The 23607-nt window shown below is 42.0% G+C and overlaps 2 protein-coding genes across 2 annotated transcripts; one reads left to right on the top strand and one right to left on the bottom strand.

The window, feature by feature from the left end:
- The first annotated feature begins 10073 nt into the window (after positions 1–10073).
- NXT2 (nuclear transport factor 2 like export factor 2) lies at positions 10074–16241 on the top strand. Its single transcript, XM_065729623.1, has 4 exons — positions 10074–10146; positions 13158–13244; positions 14112–14256; positions 15150–16241. The coding sequence occupies exons 1-4, from the start codon at positions 10132–10134 to the stop codon at positions 15326–15328; spliced, it is 426 nt and encodes a 141-aa protein (XP_065585695.1). The 5' UTR covers positions 10074–10131; the 3' UTR covers positions 15329–16241.
- Positions 16242–22725: 6484 nt separating this feature from the next.
- On the bottom strand, positions 22726–23037 carry KCNE5 (potassium voltage-gated channel subfamily E regulatory subunit 5). Its single transcript, XM_065729793.1, has one exon. The coding sequence runs from the start codon at positions 23035–23037 to the stop codon at positions 22726–22728; it is 312 nt and encodes a 103-aa protein (XP_065585865.1).
- Between the last annotated feature and the right edge of the window lie 570 nt (positions 23038–23607).

Below are 23607 nucleotides of genomic sequence, written 5' to 3'. Positions count from 1 at the left end.
GAAACACAAGCATCTATTACAAAATATTGATTTTCACATCACCTTCTGGCCAAGTCGGTTAATTGAATGGTGCTTGGGGAAATTATTTCAGACACCGTCTAATATTTGTCTTCAAAGAGCTGATGGAATTGTTTGACATTTAGCCAAGATATCTGCTAAAACTGCAGCTCGAGCAATGAGGCTGTAACTGAGGTAGTGATTAAAGTTACATTTTGAGGACAATTTATTTATTCCCTTGTTTGATATTTAAGCCAGATCCAGCTTCTCTTGGAGCTTTGCCGTTGTTTTAGCAGTTTATTACTGGACTATGGGTGTTTCAGGGAACACAGAGTAGTATGGTCCTTGTACTTTACTGTTAGAAACCCTGCATTTACAGCAGTCATGCATTGCACATGACCATGGGGAATACAGGTCAAGACAGTTTCTTTTGGTTATGGGTTTTAGTACAAATTCAAAACCCAGTGTCTGAGCAGCGTGCTTATTTATCAAATAGCAGGTGCTGCCTCATTAAAAAGAAAGGAAATATTTCTAAGGCTTCACTTGCTCAAATATCTATGTTAAAAAGAGGAAACATTTTAACAGTTACTCCTAGTGAATATTCCTTGCAGTCTTACATTGTGGAAGAGACAACATGTGAAAGCTCTCTTTGAAACAACCCGTTCCCAGGAAGCACACTGTAAGATGTTAATCACAAACTGTAAAATAATGGACCATTTCTGCAGAACAATAACTGTTTCCCACCATCTGCTGATCCATATATCTGTCAAGAAAGATCATATTATCTAAGTTTTGAAAACAGAAGTAGAGATGAAAAATTATTTCTGTTTTTCCTTTCTGTGGTCAGCATTCTTCTATCTCATGTCCAAATGATCCACTGACACCAGGTTGCTTTTCAACTATCTTTCTTCAAATGCAAGCATTTGGTATGTGAGTCAATTTTGGGGAGTGGGTTCTTTTGGTTCTCTTGGGTTCTTTTTGCAGTTATGATTGCTCTGTTGTGGTTCATTAGGTGGTTCCTGGCATTTGTGCAGCTCATTTCTCTGTGAGCTTAAGCCTCACTTTACTCTGCCCATGCAAAAGGCATGGGGATACAGAAATAGACTACAAGATGAGGACAAATCTGTTTCGGTAAATATTTCTTTTTCTTCTCCAGGAACTAAAAAAACCAAAAAACAAACAAACAAAAAAACCCACAAACCACCACCACCACCACCAACAACAAAAGCCTTTGTGTAGATTTAATACACTCAAGTGATTTAGTTTGTAAATTTCACAAAGATGCAAAGGAAAGATATAAATGAAGCTAATAGAATATAAGTTACCAGACTGTTAGGATAAGAGAAGCAGGTTGCAAAGTCCAATACAACAACTTTTCCTCTATGATTTACAAGTAACAAGTAACTCAATAGATTAAAATAGATGTGCTGGCTTTGCCAATGAAATTTGACTTTTTTCCGATCAATGTGTTATAATCCATATAAAGTATAAAACAGATTCCATTATATATCCCTAGAATAATTTACTTGTTTATACTCATGGTGAGAATCTAATTAATCTACATTGAAGTTACACTCTCCTTGTGTTTGAGAGTGCTGAAACACATGAGAGACGCTTATATAAGCCAGATTTTTCAGGTGAGATACCTTTCATAAGCAGTCTTTGCTATCCACATTCACAAAGTGAGAGCAGTGGCCTTCATTCTTTCCTTCATTCTTTCCAAATTCCATCTTCACTGCCTTAACTGCTGAGCTATTGTGCCAGGTCAGCTGGATGCAGAGACACTGTTCAGGTGCTCAGACAAAACTCTCCCACTAAAAATAAAACAAAATCAAGTGATACATCTGTTTACTTCCAGATGGAAGAAGGTGATTCTTTACTGCAAAATGATTCCTTAAATAGTCACAGCCCTGGAGAATTATTACATTGAGGTCTACCTATGGATGCCCAGCATTTAAATCTAAGTCAATTGTAAATTCATCTCAGAATATGCTACAAACTGACCTGAACTATTCTCAAAAAAAGACTCTGCTTCTCAAAAAGGAAAAGATATTGCAAAGAATAAAAACAAGAAAACAACAAAAATACAATGGAAAATTGGGGAGAAAATTTGATTTTGACTCTGAACAGATTAAAATTTCTTCACAAATGCTTTCTTTTTTCTTTCTTGTCTTTCTAACTTTAAAAAAATGTTGATTTCATTAAAGTGTCGGCAGAAAAGAAACTGATTTTCCAACTCTTGATATGCTGCTATTTGGAGTTGTTGGAAGTTCTTATAACAGGCAGTCTTTGCCAGAATAGACCCTAGAGTGAAACAAACATGAAACAATTCTGTGTTTTACATTTATTCCATAGTCTACTCTCCCTTTACATAGAGTATTTGTAGCTTTTGTTTTATGGGGGTCATGACATAAGGAATCCTTTAGGTCATGACAACAGGTAATAGCTCACTTCTCAACCTTTTGAAAAACACAGCAGAATTACTTTGGAAGAACTTTGGAAGGCTTTGCAGAGTTGGATTGCACAAGAGCCCCAGACCCAAACTGCAAAGGTTTTGTATTTTAGACCTTTTCTAGTGGAAAGTCAAATACTAGCAGTAAAACATGTTGAAGGATGTCACATTTAATAAGCATTTATTTGCTTTTGGATTATATGCTCCCTCTACAAAAAAGAAATATCAATACACGGACATCTTTATCAGAAACAGTTCTGATTATTTCCACTTGTACAGCCTTTATAGACCTCCTGTGAACCTCAGAAAGAAACTAAATTAAAAGCGGAGACAAATTTGGCTAAAGCCATAAAAACATGACAGCAAAGCATTTGTTAAAAAGTCTCTGCACCTCTACTGAGGTAACCTAAACCTAATGTTTGCATTAGTTCTTTCCTTAGATTCATCCTAACGTTACAAGCCTTCTGTTGCCTCCAAGAATTACACTGGCTTCAAAAAACACAATTGAATTTAAGAAATCATATATGGAATGTAAAATTGATATATTTGCAGGCTTGTTTGTTTTATTGATTGATGGATTTCTGGTTGAAGAACATCAGACTTTTTGGGGGAATTTCTTAACTTTCCTGTTCAGCACAGTTAGAGTCTCATATGAATTTGCCTGCCTATAGAACCAGAGTTTCCAGGAGTGAAGCAACATTGAAGAAACTGGGAATAGGGTTATTTATGAGCAGATTTGTTGATTTGGGATCAGAAGACGTGATAGTACTCAGGCTTTTTAGGATTTATAAACACACATGAAAGGATAAATATCAGATACTCCACCTTGGAAGAAGGAAGGGAAAGAGATGAGCAGTGGCTCTCTCGCAGCTCCTGACAGATCCATGATGCAATTTAGTACAGGTTTGAAAGTTGTATTGTAGCTCAGATATTTCCTCCCAGTTTTCTATAAGTCTGGAAAACAGAGTGCTATCTGCATTTTAAATTGAAATGCTCTTCTTTTGTCTCTGAGCCTGATAAATGCCTTGTAGGGTGAGGTCTATACTTAGATACAGAATTTTTCCTCAAAATATGGACTGGCTACTTAAGAGCAATTGATGTAAAGGGAGAAAGAGAGGCTCACTTCTTCCCAGGATTTAGAAAAAACTAGATGTACTAGATGAGATGTAAAAAAGGACCAGCCAGCCTATTGCAGCTGCAGTGCTTGCAGCCCCTGATGAGAAATGATTATTGATTATACTGGTTCCGCTGCATCTATGGCTGTGTGCTGCAAGAGATGCTTGTAAAATCCTCTTGTCAGATGATGCAACGCATTATATGATTCATATATTGTGCTAACAGAAATTTGCAATGCTGTTTTGTGTATACAGGAGACAAACGTGAGCTGGCACTGCACTGTAAAGTGATACAATATACTGCTGAAGCCATGGTCAGAATTTCAGTCTGAAATATTAAGATGAAAGGACTTGTGCAAAGAGAACTACCTGTCAAGTCTGAAAGGTAAGGCTATGGGCCCCTTCTGTCTGGTATACAAATATGCCTATGTGTACATTCATAGATTTTAGTTATCAGTTATTTAACTATTGTGGAGTCCATTGTAATACAGATATGTTTAGCTAGCTTTTGCTTACATATGGCTGGACTTTCATAAGAGCTTATGTACCAGTTCATTGCCTACTGAAATGGATAAGATTTTAAATTTTTTTCTATCTGCCACGGTGATACTGAACTGACCTGTTCTGATTATTTATCCCCCCCTGGGAGTGTTTTGACATGAATTACATTCAAATAGTTATTTATAACCGATCTCTCTATATCCTGGTGGTCTGCCCAATGGTTATCAGTTATAACATAGCAAGACCTGGTTTTCTTTAAAAAACATGAGGGTTGTTTCACGAGATAAGTGTAATCACATTCTACCAGTTCTAATATGACAGGAATCTGAGGTGGAGCAGTACATCCTCCTAGGACTGTAACAAACGCATATTCTGCCTGTGTCTATCCAGAGAAATAATATTTCTCTTCTTTTTTTTTTTTTTTTTTTTTTTTTGCAAATGAACTGGCCAAACCAGACCTTCTTAAGTTTGCTGAGGTTTAATAAATCCAAAATCCAGCTTTAGCAGTACTTTTTTTATCCAGCCTATAGGTCCAAGTGTGAATGTGCAGGGAACCTGAGACCTACTCCTTACTGAAATCAATGGATCCAGTTGAGTTCTCATTCAGTTCTTGCTCAGGCAAAACACTGAGTCATAACCCGACTTTATAGGCATCACATCAAGCACAGTCTGTGTGGATTTGGCTAGTGTCACTTGTTTCTCTTGTTTTAAGACGTAGTTCCTTGAACTTATCTACACATGGCTACAATTACTTATGCATTTAGATAACTTCAGGAAAAGTTTGGAGTACCATATTTCAAAAGAATCATTCACTGTTCAGAAAGATTCAAGGTCACAGAGAACAGCATGCCTTTGTGCTACATGAGAGCCTTTAAACATACTGCTTTACTAACTTGAAGGCTGAAGTGCTGTGTGAATCACTGACCTTGAGGGAATCCTTCTGGTAAACATCGCTGTACCTGCTAAATCTTTGAGCTGTAATTGGACATTGTTAACAAGGATGCTGTATGTGGCACTCAATCAAGGAAGGCTGATAAACCATTCTAAGTGAGAAAGTGAACCTACCAGTTTAAATTTAACGGCTGACATTGGTCATGGATCACTGCTTGGTCCCTGTTTTGTTTTTTTTTTCCTTTAATTTCAGTAGCATAGTTATTTTAATTTGCAAGAATGCTGCCTTCTGCTTCCTCCTGAATTTGCCCTTCAGCATGCATGTATTGCAGTAACATTTTGAACCTGCCAAGTTCAAGTTTGTTTATGATTTGAGCAATATTACATATATTCTCGAAATCAAGAAATTAAAAAGCATTGCAGTTTATTGTCTTTTTTAATAGAGTATATGCCATTTCAAATTTTGTCAATGTTAATAATGTAATTGTAAAGACAAATGAATTACAAAACATGAAAAATACAAACACATTAACCTAAGAGTATTTTATTTACAAAACTAAAGACTGTTCATTTTACTGGGGATAATTAGGACCTATTGACCTCATCTTAGCATGTTACTGAAGTCGTTGCAGAAAACTCACCATTTTCTGTGTCACAGTACAGGATTTGTTTGCAAAGTAGCCTTTCCCTATGCAATCTGGCTTCACTTTTGCATAGATGCTAATGCGTAGTGCCTTCATGTGAGGATATTATGGAAAAAATGAATTCTGAATTCATTCTGTGGTCATTATTCAGGTAGTATCAAAATAACTTACAATAAAAAATCTTTTTTTTCAATGATTCTGAAATCATCCTGAATTTTACTAGCACTTCTAATTAACAGAGTATCAACTGATGGGGAAAAAAATTAACAACTGGTATAACACAGATGGCTGAATACATTTTTGTAAACTTAATACATTTTTAGTTATCTAGTTATCATTAATTATGATATTCTGAGTAAATTAGACTGAAGTTACAAAGCAGTCACCTCTAAAAGCTACTTCGTATCTCCGTGCTGGTATTTGTGCTATATGCATGTCATCCTATTTGCCATTTACTTGTGAGTGCACTATTAATTCATTGCTCTCAGTATGAGCTATTTGGGAAGCTTTCCAACAACAAAAAAAAATTTAATGGTTAGCATTATTGATTACAGAATGAAAAATACCCCATATGTCTAATTCATCTCACAGTTTTAGTAGCTGATTCCAGCTACTTCTACAATTACATTTTTTTTTTGCCACTGATTTGGCCTGTGAAATCTAAATTAACTCCCTTCCATATGCTAAGTACAATTGCATATTCTAGGAACCATCTTCAGATATATTTTGGTGAGTCATCTTGCTGTAAAATGCTTGACCTCCTAAAATGCATGGCAGTTCAGCATCATTGTTGGTGAATCATTCTGGCATTTGTACCTTATGCATTCTTTCCAGAACAGAAAAGGTTGAGGTGCATGGTTGAGTTGGCTGGAGGTACTGGAGTGGAGATAAAAGCTGAAAAACTTTAGGAATTTAACTGGGCTTTTGAAGAGAAATTATGAATTGTACTTGGTTGTTACATGAACTAAATTCACATGCATTTTTACAGAATATTTGGACAATATACAGTGTGGGCAGAAAATGGAAATTGTGTTTGTCTGCCCACTAGTGTAAGATACAAACATCTGAATTAAAGGCTTGCTCAAGGGAAAATACCTAAAGGAGGAGTCCTTGGGATGATTTAGATGCAGTGTTTTGTATTCTTTGCAAACAATACTTTCTAAGTAAAGAAAAAGTATTTTCAGAAAGTCACTTGAGTGTTCTGGCAGTCTGATTTTGGTTAATCATCAAAAATGGCAGCAAAAATACTACAAACCTCTGATGTCTGAGGTGAATAATAAAGTCAGTGGTGACAAGCAGAGTCTTACAGTTCAACTGACATAACTCGGATTGGTACTTGGACTTGTACAGATAAATAAAATAAGTCATATTAAAACTAGTTAGCTGCTTCCAAGTACAACAGTTCTAGAACCATGAATCAGCACAATCTCAGAGTTAAAGGAAATCACATAGTAGAAGAAGCGTTTACTAGCAAGGCTCTTACCTCCACATGATTCTTGGCTCTTTTGGAGAGCTAATAGATTTGTGAAGCATAACTTCTCCCTAAATAACCATGTTGAGTCTGCTCTAATATGTCATGTTTATTCAAGTATCTACCTGTTCTTTATTATAGTTTCTACCAATTTTCATAGTGCAAACATCAGATTTTCTGGTTCATTGCTCCCCAAATCTGTCTTGGATCTCTTCATAGAAAATCAGCCTCAAATTCGTGTCTTCTAATTCCTTGAGGTCAGAGCCTATTGTAAATCACAGATTACATGCCACCATGGTTAGTACACACATAAACTGGCACACAACTTGACAATTAGTTACTATTTGTTTTATAGATTTGTTCTAAAACCTTTTGTACTGACATTTCACTTTATGACATATCCTCCATTTCATTCCCTTTTAAGAAAGGTTGTAATGCAAGATACTTTATAAACTCCTTCATGTTGATCAAAGACACAAGGAGTTTGTTTAATTTTCTACTACAGCCTTGTCTTCTTTTGGTGCATACTGTTCACTCGTGGCCTTGCAGATTTTCTGGCAGAACATCTTGCTTTTGATGTGTTTGAAAAAAGGATTTCATTCATAGTGTTTCTGCCTTAGTAAAACGTTTCTCAGAACTGTGTCAATTTGCTTTGCTTCCTTGTTATATCTCACTAGCCAAACTTTACATTTTCTCCCCTGTTCATTTGGAAACAATTTCCTTTTTTGGAGGATGACTCTGTGCTTCTGACTTTCTATTGCTGGTTCTTAAGTATTCTGGACCCTTTTGATCTTTCCCAAAGTATTTCTTTAAGTGATACTCATTTGTTCTGAGTATCTCGTATTTCTAATGTGCCTTTAAGGAGTTTCCATACTGCCTATAAGCCTTTTACATTTCTTGCTGCTGCTTTTACTTCTTAAATATTGTGGTGGTGGACTTCTGTTTCTTGGTCTCTGTAGCCCTAAATACATTTTGTCCACTGTGTGCTGCTCTCACAGTAATGTCTTGCATACAGCCTGGTGTTAGGAAAAGAATTTTCTTCTCAACATTAAGTAATTGCTTTGAAGTAATATCCAGAATTTTGTGTCATCTTTAGAAGAATCTGAGAATGAATTTCACACCCATGTTTTTTTAGTGCATCTATCACTGGACATATTACTTCATCAAGTAATGACTGGAGCTAAGGCAGGCAGACAGCAGCATAGCGAATCTCCCAGTTATCCATTTCCCTAGCTTGCAGCAGAGAGTCTGCAGTGAATCCTCCTGGAGAACCCTCCCCCCCCCCAAAAAAAAACAACCCCCCCCAAAAAAAACCCCACAGTGATTGCACTGTGTGAAGTATTTGTGAATGAAAGAAAAGCATATTCGTAGACAAAATCCTGATGTGACAGGAAGAAGGTATTATAAATGAATTAGCTACTTCCGTTTTTGCTATTTCTGGTTTTATTCTTTACATGTTACTTACTTTGTTGGAGCAGACATTGCTAAATAAGAGTTTATAAAATCTTTTTATCAGATTCTTAATTCAATGTGTTTGAAAGATGGAGAATTGCACATAGTCTGCCAGCAGGGAGGCCTTTGCTAAGCCTGGTCTCCATCCAGGCTCCACAGGTGCATATGAGTAAAATGAGGAGGTAGTGCAAATTAGTATTTGTCACAGCTCTGTTGTTCTGTGCAGGCAATTCAGTCTCTGTAATAGCACAAATGTAATTCCTTTGCTCCACTGGGATTTATAGTGTTCATTTCCTACAAATTCAATCTGTAGAAAAGGATCATGGCATTATACTTTTCAGACACATTGTCACTTGTATGAAGAAAATAAACAGGAAATAGTGAATGAAGATAAGAGATTGGGGTGATTCTTAGTTTTACATCAATAACTCCAACGTAGTAAAGATGTTTACGTAGTGAAGATAAAAGATTAGGATTGGAGTTTTCAGTTCTGCAGTCGTCTCCCCTTGTGATCTGGAACAAATCAAGCAACATTGCTTTTCTATTTGGAAATTGATGATACCTCTTTGTTATATGAGATATTATGAAGCACTTTTATTAATTTAAAGCAAAGAAGTAACATGGTGATGTAGTGACATGCTGGCAGACTGGAGATTTCAAACAGGAAGGCGTTTGAACTCTTCTGTTAAGCAATCTTCGGGGAGCAGATGTTAATTCAGCAGGTCATGTTGTTTCTCAGCATTACAACTCCTACACAGCAATGACAAATGAGTACGCAGCTGACACTGCTGGACGTGATTCAACCTACCAAAGGGCACGGCCTCAGATGCCCTGACCCAAATTCCCCATCCTCTCCCCATCAGCCACCGCCTGGAGAGAGGGGTACGCGTAGGGGGAGCGGGAGCAGATCTGAAACAGGTGGAAAAACAGAGACAGAGACCAGGTGCACACACGGAGACCTGTTTGTAACCCTGCAGTCCTCCAGGCACGCTGTCCGTGGGAGCAGCAGCCTGCCATCATGTCACACTGGCTGCAGCTTCGCCCCACTTGCTGCCGGTACGTGTAAGGCACCTCGGTCTGTGCCTGCGTTCACACTTGGAAGTACAGATCATACCATTACCATTATCCACCTGCAGTCTTCTTGAACATTTTCATAACTGTGGAATGCGCTGAACCACCCAAACTCACTTTTTCTTCCTTTTTTTTTTTTTTAATGTATTAAAGCTGTGATAAACCATTTCCCGTGAGAGCAGGCAGCGCGGTGCAGGCTGCCTCTCTCAGCATGCCAGACTGACATTAGCGTTACCTGAAGGTCGTCTTTGGCGGAAAAGGTCACCAAATTAACTACAACAGAGCCATTTCAGTCTTGCCACGCCCGTAAGCCGCTCGGCGCTTGAACTGCGCTCGCTCCTTCGCAGCGTTCAGGCGGCTCTTCTTGCGGAAGCAGGAGGGACGGGACGGGGTCTCGAACCCTCAGCCCCACGGGCAGCCAGCAGCGGGCCGGAAGGGCTGCGGCGGAGCGCGGCCGGAAGTGGCGGCCGTTGATCGCAGCGCACTTCCGTCGCCCGCCTCGCGCCGGGAGGGGCCCGCCGCGCCTTCTGCCGCCTCATGGCCGCCTCTGTGGTGAGTCTTCGCGCACCCCGCCGCGCCACGGAAAGGCTGGGCTGGGGTCGGGGCTCGGTCACCGCGGCAGGGGTCGGAGAGGAAGGAGCCGCCGGTGAGGGCCACGTTGTGTGGTGGGGAGCTGCGGCCTCACGCGGAGGAGGCCCGGGGAGGAGCGCGGGTCCGCTTGGCCTACTCTGTCCTGGGCCTGGCCCCGAGTGCTGCGCTTCGGGAGGTGAGGGGATGCCCGCGTGGGGCAGGCGGTGACTAGAGGGGCGGCGGGAAGCTGCTCGCGGCAGCGGACTCTGCACCTCGGCTGTGCGCGGTGCCCGAGCGATGCTGGCTGCCGTCGGCCAGAGGCCGGCTCCTCCCCCGCGCCCGTCCCGCCCTCCCCGTGGGCCCGCGGCCCCTCTGCGCAGCGCGCTGCGGCCGTCTGAGGCTCTGTCCTCGGGGCCGTGCGCTTGCGAGTTGTAGGGTGTCTAAGCGGTTTGTGGCTGAAGGGCTTCGGGCCCTGAACTGGCGGTAGGGGATGAAAGGGGAAGCTGATATTTGGGAACCGTCATCGGAGTCTTAAAAAAAAAAAGCGATTTGCAACATTCTTGTTAAGTGCTGAGAAGAAAGGTTCTCTATGAGGTGGTTAGACGTTGGAATGGGAGCAAAGAGGATCTGAAATCCCTATCCTCATGAAAACATGACTGGAGCTAGGACTCTGAGCAGATAGGCCTGACTTGGGAGCTAGATCAGACCTCAGAGCCGGTCTTTGAGTGAGAGGCCAGATCAGATGCCCTGTGGAGGTTTCTAAATATATAGTATACAGGACTACTGCTAAAAGGAATTTGTCCTGAGTATCAAAATTTGTACGACTTATTTTCTGTTTGACTTAAATTCCTGTTTAAGTCCCTGGAGGCTTTCAAGGTGATGCTGGATAAGGCCCTGGGCAGCCTCATCTGGCTGTGGTGTCCCTGTTCATTGCAGGGAAGTTGGACTAGATGGCTCTCAGAGGTCCCTTCCAACTTCTGATTCTACATCCCTGGTTCCCTAACTGCTCTTTGCTGTGCCCTGGTGTTTCTCTGTTGGTCTCCATCCCACCCATTCTGTCTGCGTGGTGACTAACTGGGAGTGTGTTTGGCCGCTGGTTGGAAAGCGTGTGTGCACAAATGCGTGCTGATGGAGTGATAACAGCTATCTGTCCCAAATAACTAACCAGGCAAGTTATGATTGCTGCTCCCCAGCGTGTGCTCTGACGCTCCTTATCTCACAGTGCCACAGTTGGCACTTGCTGGAATGCAGTGTCTTGAAGACTGCTACGTCACTTTGGCATGAGAATTGGCCTCTGGGTTTAGAAACTGTTGCAGGAAATGAAAAGGCGAAGAACAGTAAAATGTCCTTGCATGAGGAATTTTAAAAATTAGTAATGTGAGATAGTTTGTCCCTGTAGAGTAAGCACTGATTTGATATACTATTAAATATTTTGCAGTATGGAAATTTCTTAAAGGAAAAGTGTTTGTTGGGATGATACTGGAGGAACTGGTGGCAGTTTTGGTATGTAGTTATTAAAGACCACCAAGAAAAATAGTGGTATTGTGATGTACTGATGGAATTGTAAATGTTGAGAATATAACGTTGAAATAGAAGAATGAGAAATGATAACGTTTTAAACAGAACATCATTACAGAACCAAATTAAAGATTACAGATAGGTTGCTCTGTAAGTAATGCCTGCTATGTGATTCTATGGGACCTACAACATATGCAACGAGTTCAATAATACGGTATGACTGAACAAGTTTTTAGCTACAGAACACTCTTTTCCAACACGGTCACCGCCGTTAGCTATGCTTTCTCACTAGCTGTGAGCAAGAGCTTGTGTGCTGAGCTTGTAAACATCTGCACCATTGGAGCTGCCCCTTTATCACTGTCACCACTGCTGAAATGCACCACCCACCCCTCGCTGTGCTCACAGCCACTGATTGCTCTCCAGAAACATTCAGCAAGCATCAGTGAATGGCAGTGGGTGCCATGTTTTCCACATGGAGGAATTCACTTCCACCCCTTCATCTCATCCACACCTCCATGTCAGACACCGTTGTGTCAGACTGCCCCTCTGCTGCCATCTGTCACACAGCAACAAAATACAATGAGATGTTGGTGGGAAGGTTCAGCCTCTACTGCTGTACCACCACCATCTGCTTCTGACATTGCAGGCCAGCATCAAAATAGAAGGCATTGCTTTTGGAGTAGTCCTTGTAGATCTGTAGGCAAGAAATGGAGATATGGCTTTTCAGGGTCTATAAGAAGGCCAAACAGGTAAACAAACAGAGTAAATTATTAACTGAGATGTGATGACAAATGCCAATACCTTTGGAAGTGATGTGAGAAGTGCTTAGTTTTTAATTGTGGATGTGGCACTAGAGTGATTAATACTAGAATGTGTTCAGCATGCTTGTGGACACTGTCCCTGCTAATGTCCAATTAGAACTGTTACTACTTTTTACATACATCTGTGTGTGACTGTGTATATGTATCTCTATTTCTGCAGAGATATTTTGAAATACCTGTATGAATTTGGTTTTAAAAAAATAAGGTGTGATGGAATTCTTGTTCATTTTCAGCAACACATTGGATGAATTTTGTTCTTTTACTTCAGAACGGTCATCACAGAAAGCAGCAGCTCTTTCCATGTAATACTCTTGTGTTCACAGTGCTTCAACCAGCTGGAGCCCATTTTCCAATGTAACTATTTTCAATTTAAATAAAACAAATAAACCAGCATTCAGAGATGTGTCCTAACACCGGCCCCTTGCTGGAAGCTGATATGATACCTCCAGGAGGTAGAAAAGCAGTGTGCATTCAGTGTTACTTGACATCATCTTTCAGTGAGAGTGGAGTATATAGTGATTTGGTTGTTCACTAGCTGGAGAGACTGCTTAGATGGCTAGTTTGTGTAAAATATAAGTAATAATATAATGGATAATAATTAAATATAAAATTAGAAAATACTTAAGCTTTTGTCTTTTTTTTTTTAACCTTCAGGATTTCAAAACCTATGTGGATCAAGCCTGCAGAGCTGCAGAAGAATTTGTCAACATTTATTATGAGACAATGGATAAAAGAAGAAGGGTATGTGCATATTCTGCCAATACTTTGAGCTATTTTCAATAGTTTCATGTCCTTCTCTAGCTACCATTACACTTGAAAGTACTCGAAGTACTTAACACGTGAAGTTGGTTACTGTGGAGCAGAGGTCTCAGCTTGTCCTCCTAGGCTGCCCGGTAGAGGATTGTTCTGTGTAACTGCGCAGCATCATTCTGAAGGAGGCCTGTTAGAATATCCAGATGCATGCTAGAGGTACAGGATTTGCTACCTGACCTCTGAGGTATAGTGCATTATAAATGTATTTTTAAAAAGTGGAGTAGAAGTGTCAACAGCTGCATATTGCTGCTCAGTCATATCCTGCTCAAGCAGGGTAGGCACGGATGTACAGCAGCTTGCATGAGAAGTAGTCAGTCGTAAGCTATGGCCTATGAAATACTGGGGAGGTTCTGATCTGCTGCAGATAGTTGTCCTCTTGCGTGGTTCCACTGCTCCTGATCTTGCTTTTCTTTTACCTGAAATCATACCTTCTGACAACTGGTGTTGCATGTGCATGCACACAGAATCAGTGATGAGCTTATTGTGCGAAGGTAGGGCTTTCCTTTCGTTAGCAAGCAGTTCAGTTACATCACTAGGTTTGTTAAAAGAATGTCATCATTATTTAAGTTTAGAGGTACAAGTCATCTGGCAAGTTATAAAGCAAAGTATGCATCTATTTCAATTCTTGGTGGGGAATGCTAATTTTTAGAAGTTAGTAAAGGAGGAGGTCATTTTATTTCCCCAAGGAACAGAAGTAATCAGTAATACAAAACATTCTTTCAACTCCTATTTTGAGATGTTGTGCACTGTATGTGCTTACACTTTTTCCCAAAGATGCTTGTTGTAATCCCTCAGGCTCTGACCAGACTGTATTTGGACAAAGCGACGTTAATTTGGAATGGCAACGCAGTGTCTGGGCAAGAGGCTCTCAATGAGTTTTTTGAAATGCTGCCATCCAGTGAATTCCAGGTTAATGTGTTGGACTGCCAGCCTGTTCATGGTAAGCTTCTGTTACTATTTATTTATTTAGTCATTTTATAACTATGGATAGAGAAAAACAACTGTAACAGTGCTCAGTATTTCTCTAGGGACTATTTGATTAGTGAAAATACTGAGGGTTGGAAGGTAAAGCCATGCATAAATCACGAATCAGTGCAGCAACTCACACTGTCCCTCATGTCTGGGAGATGGGGTTTTTTTTATTAAGATCATTTTCAGATTTGTTGCATTTTTGTGTATTGAAAAGGTTGGGCTTAACAGTCTATGTTCTTGACCATGTGTGAGAGTCAAGAGACCTCTGCTGTAGCCTCCAGTACTGCCATGCAATAGAATGTGGGACAAACCATTAATCTGTATGTGCTCTGACTTCTTTACATCTTGAATAGATGTTAAGGTCATTTGATTTCTAATTAGCAATTGCAAAAAAAAAAAAGGTTACATAATTGAGAAGTTAATTAATAACTTCTAAAGGATATTTCTGGAATATAAGTAAGGCAAAAGCCTGTGGTCAAGCATACTTGCTTTCCTCTGCTGTAAAAGAATAGAAGCTCTAATAGAGGAGGGAGAGGTGAATGTGTATGCGACTTGATAAATATATATATCATATCAAACCAAGAGAGCTTTTTCTAAAAAAATGCAGGGGATTTTTATAGTGCTCTAAAATGAACAACATCAGATGTAAATATAAAACCCATTTTAAAGTGCTGATGGCAAGCAAGTACACTGTTGTATATATGGAAACGATGTAAGAAAGCTGTATTTTTCATGGACATGTAACCAACCAGTAGCCTGTAACTAGTGTAACAGAAGTGAATAAAAGGCGTATATTTCCTACTTGTTTCACCTGTTAGTCTTTGTTTGGGTTGTTTTCTATGTTTTTTTCTTCTTGTGAAGAGCAAGCTACTCAAAGCCAGACAACAGTCCTCGTGGTGACTTGTGGGACAGTAAAATTTGATGGCAACAAGCAGCGCTACTTCAACCAGAACTTCTTGCTGACAGCACAAGCCACATCTAACAGCACAGTATGGAAGATTGCGAGTGACTGTTTCCGCTTTCAGGACTGGGCCAACTAGTGAGGATTGCCTACAGGAAGTGACCTCTCATTCCACGTAACGACGCTGGCTGTTGAGTTGGCCACTCCGTGAGCGTGGGCTGTGCTCAGTCTTCGTGTTGCATCTGTCACTATGGAAGGTCTGCAGATGTCTCAGGCTCAATCCCAATGGCCGTGGCTTTAATAATAAACAATCTGAAAATGTAACGGGTTGTTCATGTTAGTTGAACCTAAGGAAATGCTGAAGGTAATGAGCTGTGTTGGAATCATTCCTAAAATGCCTTACGTGCAGCTGTGCTGCCACTTACAGACTTTTTGTATGTTATGCAGAAACTTTGTTTGAACACAAAATTCTCTTATTGTATAGTTCTGACCAAACATCTAACTGCTTCAACTTGAAAAGGCCTGTTTTTACAGTAGCATCTTACCTCTTTTAAAGAAGATGCCTGTGACATGTATATAGAATTTTCAAAGCTACCTGCTCCTGGTTGTAAGAGGCTTGTGGGGATTGGCAATGATTTCTGCTCTGTGAAAGTTGCAAATGCAGCCTGTGAGCGTATAATCTCTCAAGTAGTCTGTTGGAAAGCTTGTGTTACCTTCATTGATACGGAAGGACTGTGTCTTGTCAAGTTTGACCTAAGCATCTCAGAATTTGGTTGTGGTTAATTTATATTGATCCACATTTAGGAATACTGAATAACTCAGAACTTCAGTGCCAACAACTCTTGTCAAATGTGTGTGAAGGGACTTCAGCCGTGGTTTTTCTTTTGAAGTCTTGTAGTGTAAGAAGTAGGTCAGTTAACATCATTTCTGTCTGCTTTCACTGTCAATTCTGTCACTGTGAAGGACGGAATATTTTTCCCATTTAAAGTCTGCAGTTTTTGAATCCCTGTTATCTTTTCCGGAAATATTGTAATAAAAATAATGACACTAAAGGTGTGTATTACTGTGAAGCCTTCAGTTCTTCTCTTCAGTATTTTTGTTCTTAACAGGTTCTTTGTTTACTGTTAGCGTAGCAAAAGAAGCTCTGAACACAAGTACCATCTTCCTTGCCTGCAGATTTTTATTACAGTTTTCATGTTTCTTTAACATTTCCCTTATTTATTCATTCTATTGTATTTTTTTTTTTCTCTCAGCTTTCATAGAATAGTTTTTGTGGGTGCAGGCTAGAAGATTGCCTATCTTAACTTGGGAATTTATAAAGTAGATCTGAATATAGATGCTTTTATATGGTTATATATGTGATAGTACACTTGCTTGCTAATGAAAATACAAGGGGAAATTGTTAATACTGTTGCAGTGACAGCAGCAGCCATTAGGACTGCAGCTCACTTAGTTTTATTACCTAAATTGGAAAACTGTGAAAATGAGCAGTATCTAACTTGTATAAAACACTTGTGGATGGCGTGATATTATCCTGTAGGTAATGGGATACTTAGGTGAAATGAGTGACTTTATTTCATTTAAAGGTACTCTTGATGTCATTGGATGTACATTGGAATTGATGATCTGACTTACTTCAGAAGCTGCTGCTATACTGAGTGGTTTCTGAAGCTGTGTAACTATTTGTTTTCAACCTGAAGAATACTTGGTTTCTGCAAACAATGTAAAAAATCCAAAATTATTGAAAATTGTAAATACTGTAAATGCATTGTTATATCTGTATGTAGTGAAGAAAGGGTTGCTTTATTTAATTACTGTTTGTTCTTAACAGAATATGCGAGGTTTGTCTATTTACATTTCTTCTATGAGTCGAGAAGAGAACCCTCAATCTGTCTGTTTCTCATATAGCACTGTTGAACTGTGACACTGGTGTGCTGTGCTTTTCTTGTTCTTCGTTACATCGGCAGTGTAATTTGATTACATGCACCAAACAGGTTTTGTCTCTTGGAATGTAGTGATGGGTATCATTTTATTTTTGAACTTCAAACACATATGCCAGGACACACACTTATACTTGCACCTAATAAGCTTGTTCTGGGAGTAAGTACTTAATGGATGTTTTGATCCAAGTTCTAATTTGTATACTAATTTTGAAGCTCTTTTCTATGCAGAGTGGGAGATTTTGAATATCTGAAACAATGTTTTGATCATTTTATTCCTATTGATTATTCTCATGGTATTTAAATATACACTGCTTTTAAATCTGACTTCTGCAATTAATACTTAAAGAAAAAGACCTACCTGACGTTACATAGGAGATTTACTAACTGTCTAGCTGTACAGACCCAGTTTATACTCTGCATACAGGGATATTGGAAGGGAAATTTATTAGAGATTTATTGCTTTAGCTATAGGGAAGTACTAGCTGTGTGCTGTCTGTTTACAGACAAAAAACTTGCCCAAGCAGGTAAGTGAGGGATACTGCAGCTTGTTACTACTTCTGTGGTGAAGTTAAAAGAAGGAAACACAACTGCTTTTTATTCCTCTAAACAAGCACAGACTGATATGGTACTTAATTTTCCCTCTTGTTGACTGAGGTGTAATATCAAGCTTCTGGTGGGCATTGAGGAAGTGAACATGCTTAAGCTCTGAACTGTAACCAGGAGCTAATGCCAGCATAGTTTTGCTTGATCCCAAGTCAGTAATGTACAACCAGACAGTGAAACATCCATGCTCTGTGTTGTGGCAGCAGAAGTCTTGGTAGATGTTCTGTCTTGTGTGCATTCCCTGTATTGTCTTTATACGTCACGGTTCTTAATGTTGCTTTGTTGTTCTACCATACCGCAGTTAAATTGACCTAAGATACTTGTACTGTTTCTTGGAATGGGGAGAAGTGATTTGTTCCTGTTATGCAAATGACACTTGATATGCATACTTTTCATTACCCTGACTGGGAAAAAGCACATTATAAAAGCAATGCTGATTTATCAGCACTTGAGTATATTTTGTAAGTTTTCAGAGTTGTTAAAAGACCTCTTGTAAGATTCCATTTTTAAAAGAGAAAGCCCCTTTTTTTTCCTAAAGGCATTTTCGTAGTTTGTTCTTAAGATATTAAAAGTTCAGGAAATAATTCATGGCTGCTTTATCTTTACTGCTTGTGTTCTAGATGTGAATTATGTGTTCTGATTGTTGCAGCTGGTGCTGGGACACTGCAGAACAGGCTGTGTCAGAAAAGTTATTTGGAGTAATAAGTAATCTATAGCAAGCATCTCACTAAGAGCACTGAGAAGCAGTAAATGGTGATGAACTGGCCAGAGCATCAGCCTCAGATTGGTGCTTCCCTCTCTGTGGAAACCATTAGGTCACAGCCTGAGCCAGTGACTGAGCTCCTGGTGCAGGAGTGTCGCCAGCCCTGGGAGCACAGGTGGAAGCAATTCGCCAGTGCCACCAGAAGGGGGGGTCACAGGGTCCACACCTCCATAATCTGGCAGCCACCAGAGAAACATTTCTTGGAGCTTGCCTCCTTTGGAAGGGGTAAAGGATTCCTTCTTTGTTACCAGGTTGGGACTGCTGCCCTTTTTGGGTTATCTGAAGCTACTTGCTACTGCCTGTCCTTATGTTCTGTAGAATTTACTGATGTTTTGACTGCTGTCCAACAAGTATTTGTATGAAGCCAAGCAAAACTTGTTCCAGAACCTTGGTTTGTAAATATTTACTATCCAAGAATATATTGTTGAGCTCTCTGCTCTTCCTGTGCTAAGAAAAAATGAGGCACTTGAATAAGAAATGGTTCATGTCATAATTCATATGCTTCGTTCACTTTATTTTGCTGTTGATGTTAAATGACTGATGATCACTTAGCATGGATAGCTTTCAACTGCTGGTGATGAAGGCGATGGTAATGCAGGGTCAGTGTCTGTGCAAAACAGGCATTGTTCTAAAAGCAAGGGATATATATATATACTGTAATGTTCTTGCTGTGTTTGAAGGTGTAGATTTCAGTGAGACTTTGCAAATAATCACTTTTCAGTAATTATTCTGAAAAGAACTCTGACAGCTTATGCAGCATAAGGTGTATGGGGACTGCTGTGTCATGGCCCGAACCACTCTGATTGAACACCTGAAGAACAGACCAAGTCCTGGGAGCACAGGTGAAGGCAAGGTGGGGGGCTGCACCCTCTTAGACCTCATGTAAGGGCTGACTGCCACTGAGGAAGGATCTCTGTTGGAAATCTCTTCTTTTGGAGTTCTTCCCCTGCAAGCCTAGATCCTTGGAGATGGGTGAGCATTCATTTTCCTTTCTTTTCTAACACCTCCTTGTTTGTGCTGGTCCCTTTGCCTTTACATAAGTAGTTAGGGATGCTGGGAAAAATTAATCATGGCTTGGGATAAAACACCAGGTATTTTTGCTTGTATGGCAGATGTGAATTTAGACACTTGTCTTCCAATGTTAGTTAAGTCTTTCTAAAGAAACTGCTTTTATTTTATTATTATTTTTTTTCCCTGTTCCTAATGGAAAAGAGTTAGGTCATTGATAGCTGAGTCCTTTAGAAGGCTGGGTTTAGTGATTTAAATGAATTAAACTGGGTAAAAAAGCTGGCTGGCTGGCCAGTCTCTGTCTCTAGTGGTGTTTCCCAAGGTCTGTACTAGGGCTGGCTTTGTTAAATATATTAATTGATGATATGGACAAGGGGATTGAGTGAATGACAGCAAGTTGGAAGGAAGTGTGGATCTGCCTGAATGGGAAAGCCCTGCAGCAGGATCTGGACGGGCCGGTCGCTGGGCTGAGGCCGATTGTATGAGCTTCAGTGAGACCAAGTGCTGTGTCCTGTGCACTGGTGGCAACAGCCCCATGCAGTGCTGCTGGTGTGGGGCAGAGTGCCTGGCAACCTGCGCAGCAGGGAAGGATCTGGGGCTGTGAAGTGATAGCTGACTGTGAAGGCTTGGGTTGTTTCAGTTGTGATTACCTGCCTTGCACCCCGAACAGAAATAAAGCAGTGTCTCCTCTCTAAACACTTCCAAGGTGTTTCCAGGGGTTGTAAAATCCACAGCAGCATCATCAGCTATGGCATATCCAGGCATTATTTTAATTCAAATGTGCACGAAGGGGAGGAAAAAAAGAAACTTATAGTGCTTTAAGAGGAGCAGGACTGGTAATTTATTTTTTATTATAATAATTCACCATCTAACCACAAAAGATAGAGGCATAACTCGCTGGAGTGGAGTACCTCAGCTGCTAGAGCCATGGGGCCATGAGGTCCCCCTGGGAATGGCTTTGAGGTGGCAGTCACAGCAGCTCTTGGCTGTGAGGCAGTGAGGTCTGCGTGGTGTGCAGCAGCTCTTCCTCCACCTGGGGCAGAGGCACAGAGTGCAGAGGCCTCGTGGGAGGTGCTGCCCATCAGGAGCAGGCTGAGGGCTTGGTGGAGCAGCAAGAGGCTGGTGATGCCCCGAGATTTGTCCTCCTCGAGGTCACCCAGCCTGGAGGGGCTGCCAGCACACTGCAGTGGTGCTGTGCGATGGCTTCTGCTGGGATCAGCTGCCAAAAAGTGGTCCATTTGTTGCTCAAAGCCATAGCAAATGCATGAAGCCTCGCTATTTTTTAAGGTTTCTAACCAGTAGATAATATGTTATCTTATTTAAACATCTGGTTGAACTGTAACTATAACGCAGAACAGATGGACTAATGAAAATTGCAAGTTGCTGCGGTTGACCGAGACCTAGAGCTTCTTTCAGGTGTTGAAATGTACCAGTAGAACTGCAGATAATTAGAAGCAGGTGCTTTGTTGGTTACTTGGCAGCAGGTTTTGTGCCTTACTTATTTGAAATGTTTTCACAAGGGCAGCCCTCTTTTCAGACAGGATCTAAGTGTAGTGTATTGCACGTTGTTTTTTTGGGGAGTGAGTTGCAGTATGAAGGTACATAGTGGTATTGGTTGAATGCTGGTACAGAGGGACTGCCACAACTGCCATGTGGTGATCTGTAGGATGGAGCAGTGAGGAATAGTAACTTATGCTAAACAAAATATGCTGAGAGCACATTGAAATTTTGAGTATGTTGAAGCTTTAACACGTGGGTGTCCAACCTTTTGGCTTCCCTGGGCCACACTGAGTGAAGGGGAATTGAATTGGGCCACATATATGTAGGTCTCTCTGAAAGTAATGCCTCCTCGTTTCCATAGAAGTGACAACAGATACAAAGAGCGCAGTAACTGCTTGGTAGAGCTTTGTAGCTGAGAATTTGCTCCGGTTTTTCATCAGCTGTGCATTTTTGCCAACCATGAAGAGTCTGCATGCTCATCCCAGTCTGCACCAGTATAGAGGTGCCCCACTGCTGCAGTGCACTGCCCACCCCTCTGTTTGGTCTCCAGAAACATTCAGCAAGCATCAGTGCATGGCAGTTGACCTTCATGGAGGAATTCAGTCCCACCCGTTTGCTGCATCCCACTTCCATGTCAGACTGCCCCTCTGCTGCCATCTCTCACACGGCAACAGAACGTAACAGGGTGGGGAGGTTCTGCCACCACTGCTGCCTCTGTTGTGGGCCAGTACCGTAAAATAGGAGGCATTACTTTTGGAGCAGCCCACGTAATATAAATACTCTAGTCAATGTATAGAAGTAACAAAACTTATTTTATCTTTATTTTTATTGAAATATTTTTTTTAAAAAAGCAACGATGCCACAAAACGAGTGGGATGTGTGAGGTTGCTGTCGCGAGGCCAGCACACCTGGCAGTGAGCTCGGGGGGAGTTTGCCTCCTGTGCTTCCTCCCTTGAAATTGGCTGTTACAAGTGTACGTACTGTCAAAAAGCAATGACATGAAAGGTGTGACTGTGGATGAGGGATGTTTTTCTCTGGCAAGAGAGGGTGTATATAAGTAAAGGAAGGGCTGTAGCAGGCTGCGTGCAGCACGAGGGTCAGTGTGTGCGAGTCTCATACTCAGGAAGATGTGACAGCCCCGGCTCTGTCCTTGCCCTGCCCACCTGAAGCCAGCGGTGGTGGTCAGCACTGCAGGTGCTTTCTGAGCTGTTGGTCTGTGATGCCTCGGGGAGGCTGCAGTCCTGCTGACAGTGTTCCTTCACTGGGACAAAGCTAAAAAGGGTTTGGATGTGTAATCATTCCCTCTTCACTTTGGGGAACGTTGGTTGTCAGCTTAATTCTGGTTGTGCTGAAGGAATTCCTTGCACAAGGTCTTCCGATGTGACTGAGGCCCCGTTGTGCTGATCCTGGTGCTCGCTGTGTGCAGCTCCTGTCATTTCAGGGTTTTTGTAGAGAGGAAAAAAAAACACCCCATCCCCTCGTGCAGCCGACGTACGGCCATTCCCCACGTGAGAGCAGAGGCAGTGAGATGCAGCAGCTGCCAAACTGGGCAAGAGCTTTAGATGGATGAGTGATGAGAGCTCTCTGGACGCGCGGTGGCACAGGTGTTTACTGCAGAAAGCAGTACCACCGGGCTCCGAGCTGCGGGGTCCGAGCTGCGGGCGGGGGCCGTCCCGTAGCGCGCTGCAGGTCCGAGCCCCCTCTCTCCGCTCCGCGGGGTCACAGCGGCCGCTGCTCCTCGGCCGGGCCGCCCTCCTCGGCCGCCTGCCCCGGGCCGCCGCGGTCCCAGTCGCGCTCGATGTAGAGGTGGTAGGGGTCGTGCTTGGACTCCAGCTTCCGCGAGCGGGTGTAGGCCAGGATGAGCCCCCCGGCCAGGCAGCCGTAGAAGATCATGATTAGCAGGATGTACAGCGAGGCGTCGCCCCCAGCCCCGGGCTCAGCGGCGGCCGCGCTGCTGTTGGCTCCGCCGCGCAGCTCCCGCAGCACTGCGCCCAGCAGCGCCTGCAGCCGCCGCGCCTCGCTGCAGTTCATGGCACGGACGGGGGGTGCCCTGCGTGCAGCTGCAGGCTGCGCCGGGCTCCGGAGTGACGTGCCGACCCGCCCGGAGCTTGGCGAGAAATGGGGCGTGCGGGAGGGATGAGGCTCCGCCCGGAGCTGCGCGGCTCTGCCTCCCTCCGTCCGCTGCCGCTGTCGGCCTGAGGTTTTCCCTGCAGCGCTGCAACTCAGGGCAGAGTGTGGGGCTGGGAGAGTGCTTGGGAGGGCCCGTGCCACCCTCGCAGCGCCGGGTCTCATTCAAATATACATATGCACTCTAGAAAGGAACACGTACTCCAGCTCTATTTGAAAGGTTCAGCTGGAAGGAAAGCGCCCCTGATAAACCAGAGTAATTTAAACAGTAATTAACTGTAGAGACTGTTGCTTGACCTGTAAGGCTTGGGGAGTGCTGATTACGGATGGGGTGGTGTTGGGCTGCTCCTTACCTGTGTGGTGGAGAGAGAAGGCCTAAGGCTGTGACACAGGCAAGTCCTTCACTCTTCTTTCCCCAGAGCTCTGTGCCCATGCCTGTGGATTTTGACGTGCCATTGGAGGCCCTCATGTATC

This window comes from Cyrtonyx montezumae, unplaced genomic scaffold, assembly GCF_038088225.1.
Source record: "Cyrtonyx montezumae isolate F1298 unplaced genomic scaffold, pur_monq_1.0 scaffold_11, whole genome shotgun sequence".
Classification (NCBI taxonomy): domain Eukaryota; kingdom Metazoa; phylum Chordata; class Aves; order Galliformes; family Odontophoridae; genus Cyrtonyx; species Cyrtonyx montezumae.
The sequence above is the reverse complement of the archived record's forward strand: the minus strand, read 5'-3'. Positions and strand labels throughout refer to the sequence as shown.

What these genes read in the sequence shown, in the direction of transcription:
- NXT2 (XM_065729623.1), top strand. An exon ending in CAATGGATAAAAGAAGAAGG is followed by an intron (nt 13,245 to 14,111) that starts GTATGTGCATAT and finishes GTAATCCCTCAG; the next exon opens with GCTCTGACCAGACTGTATTT. An exon ending in GGACTGCCAGCCTGTTCATG is followed by an intron (nt 14,257 to 15,149) that starts GTAAGCTTCTGT and finishes CTTCTTGTGAAG; the next exon opens with AGCAAGCTACTCAAAGCCAG.
- KCNE5 (XM_065729793.1), bottom strand. Translation starts at nt 23,037, where the DNA reads ATGAACTGCAGCGAGGCGCGGCGGCTGCAGGCGCTGCTGGGCGCAGTG.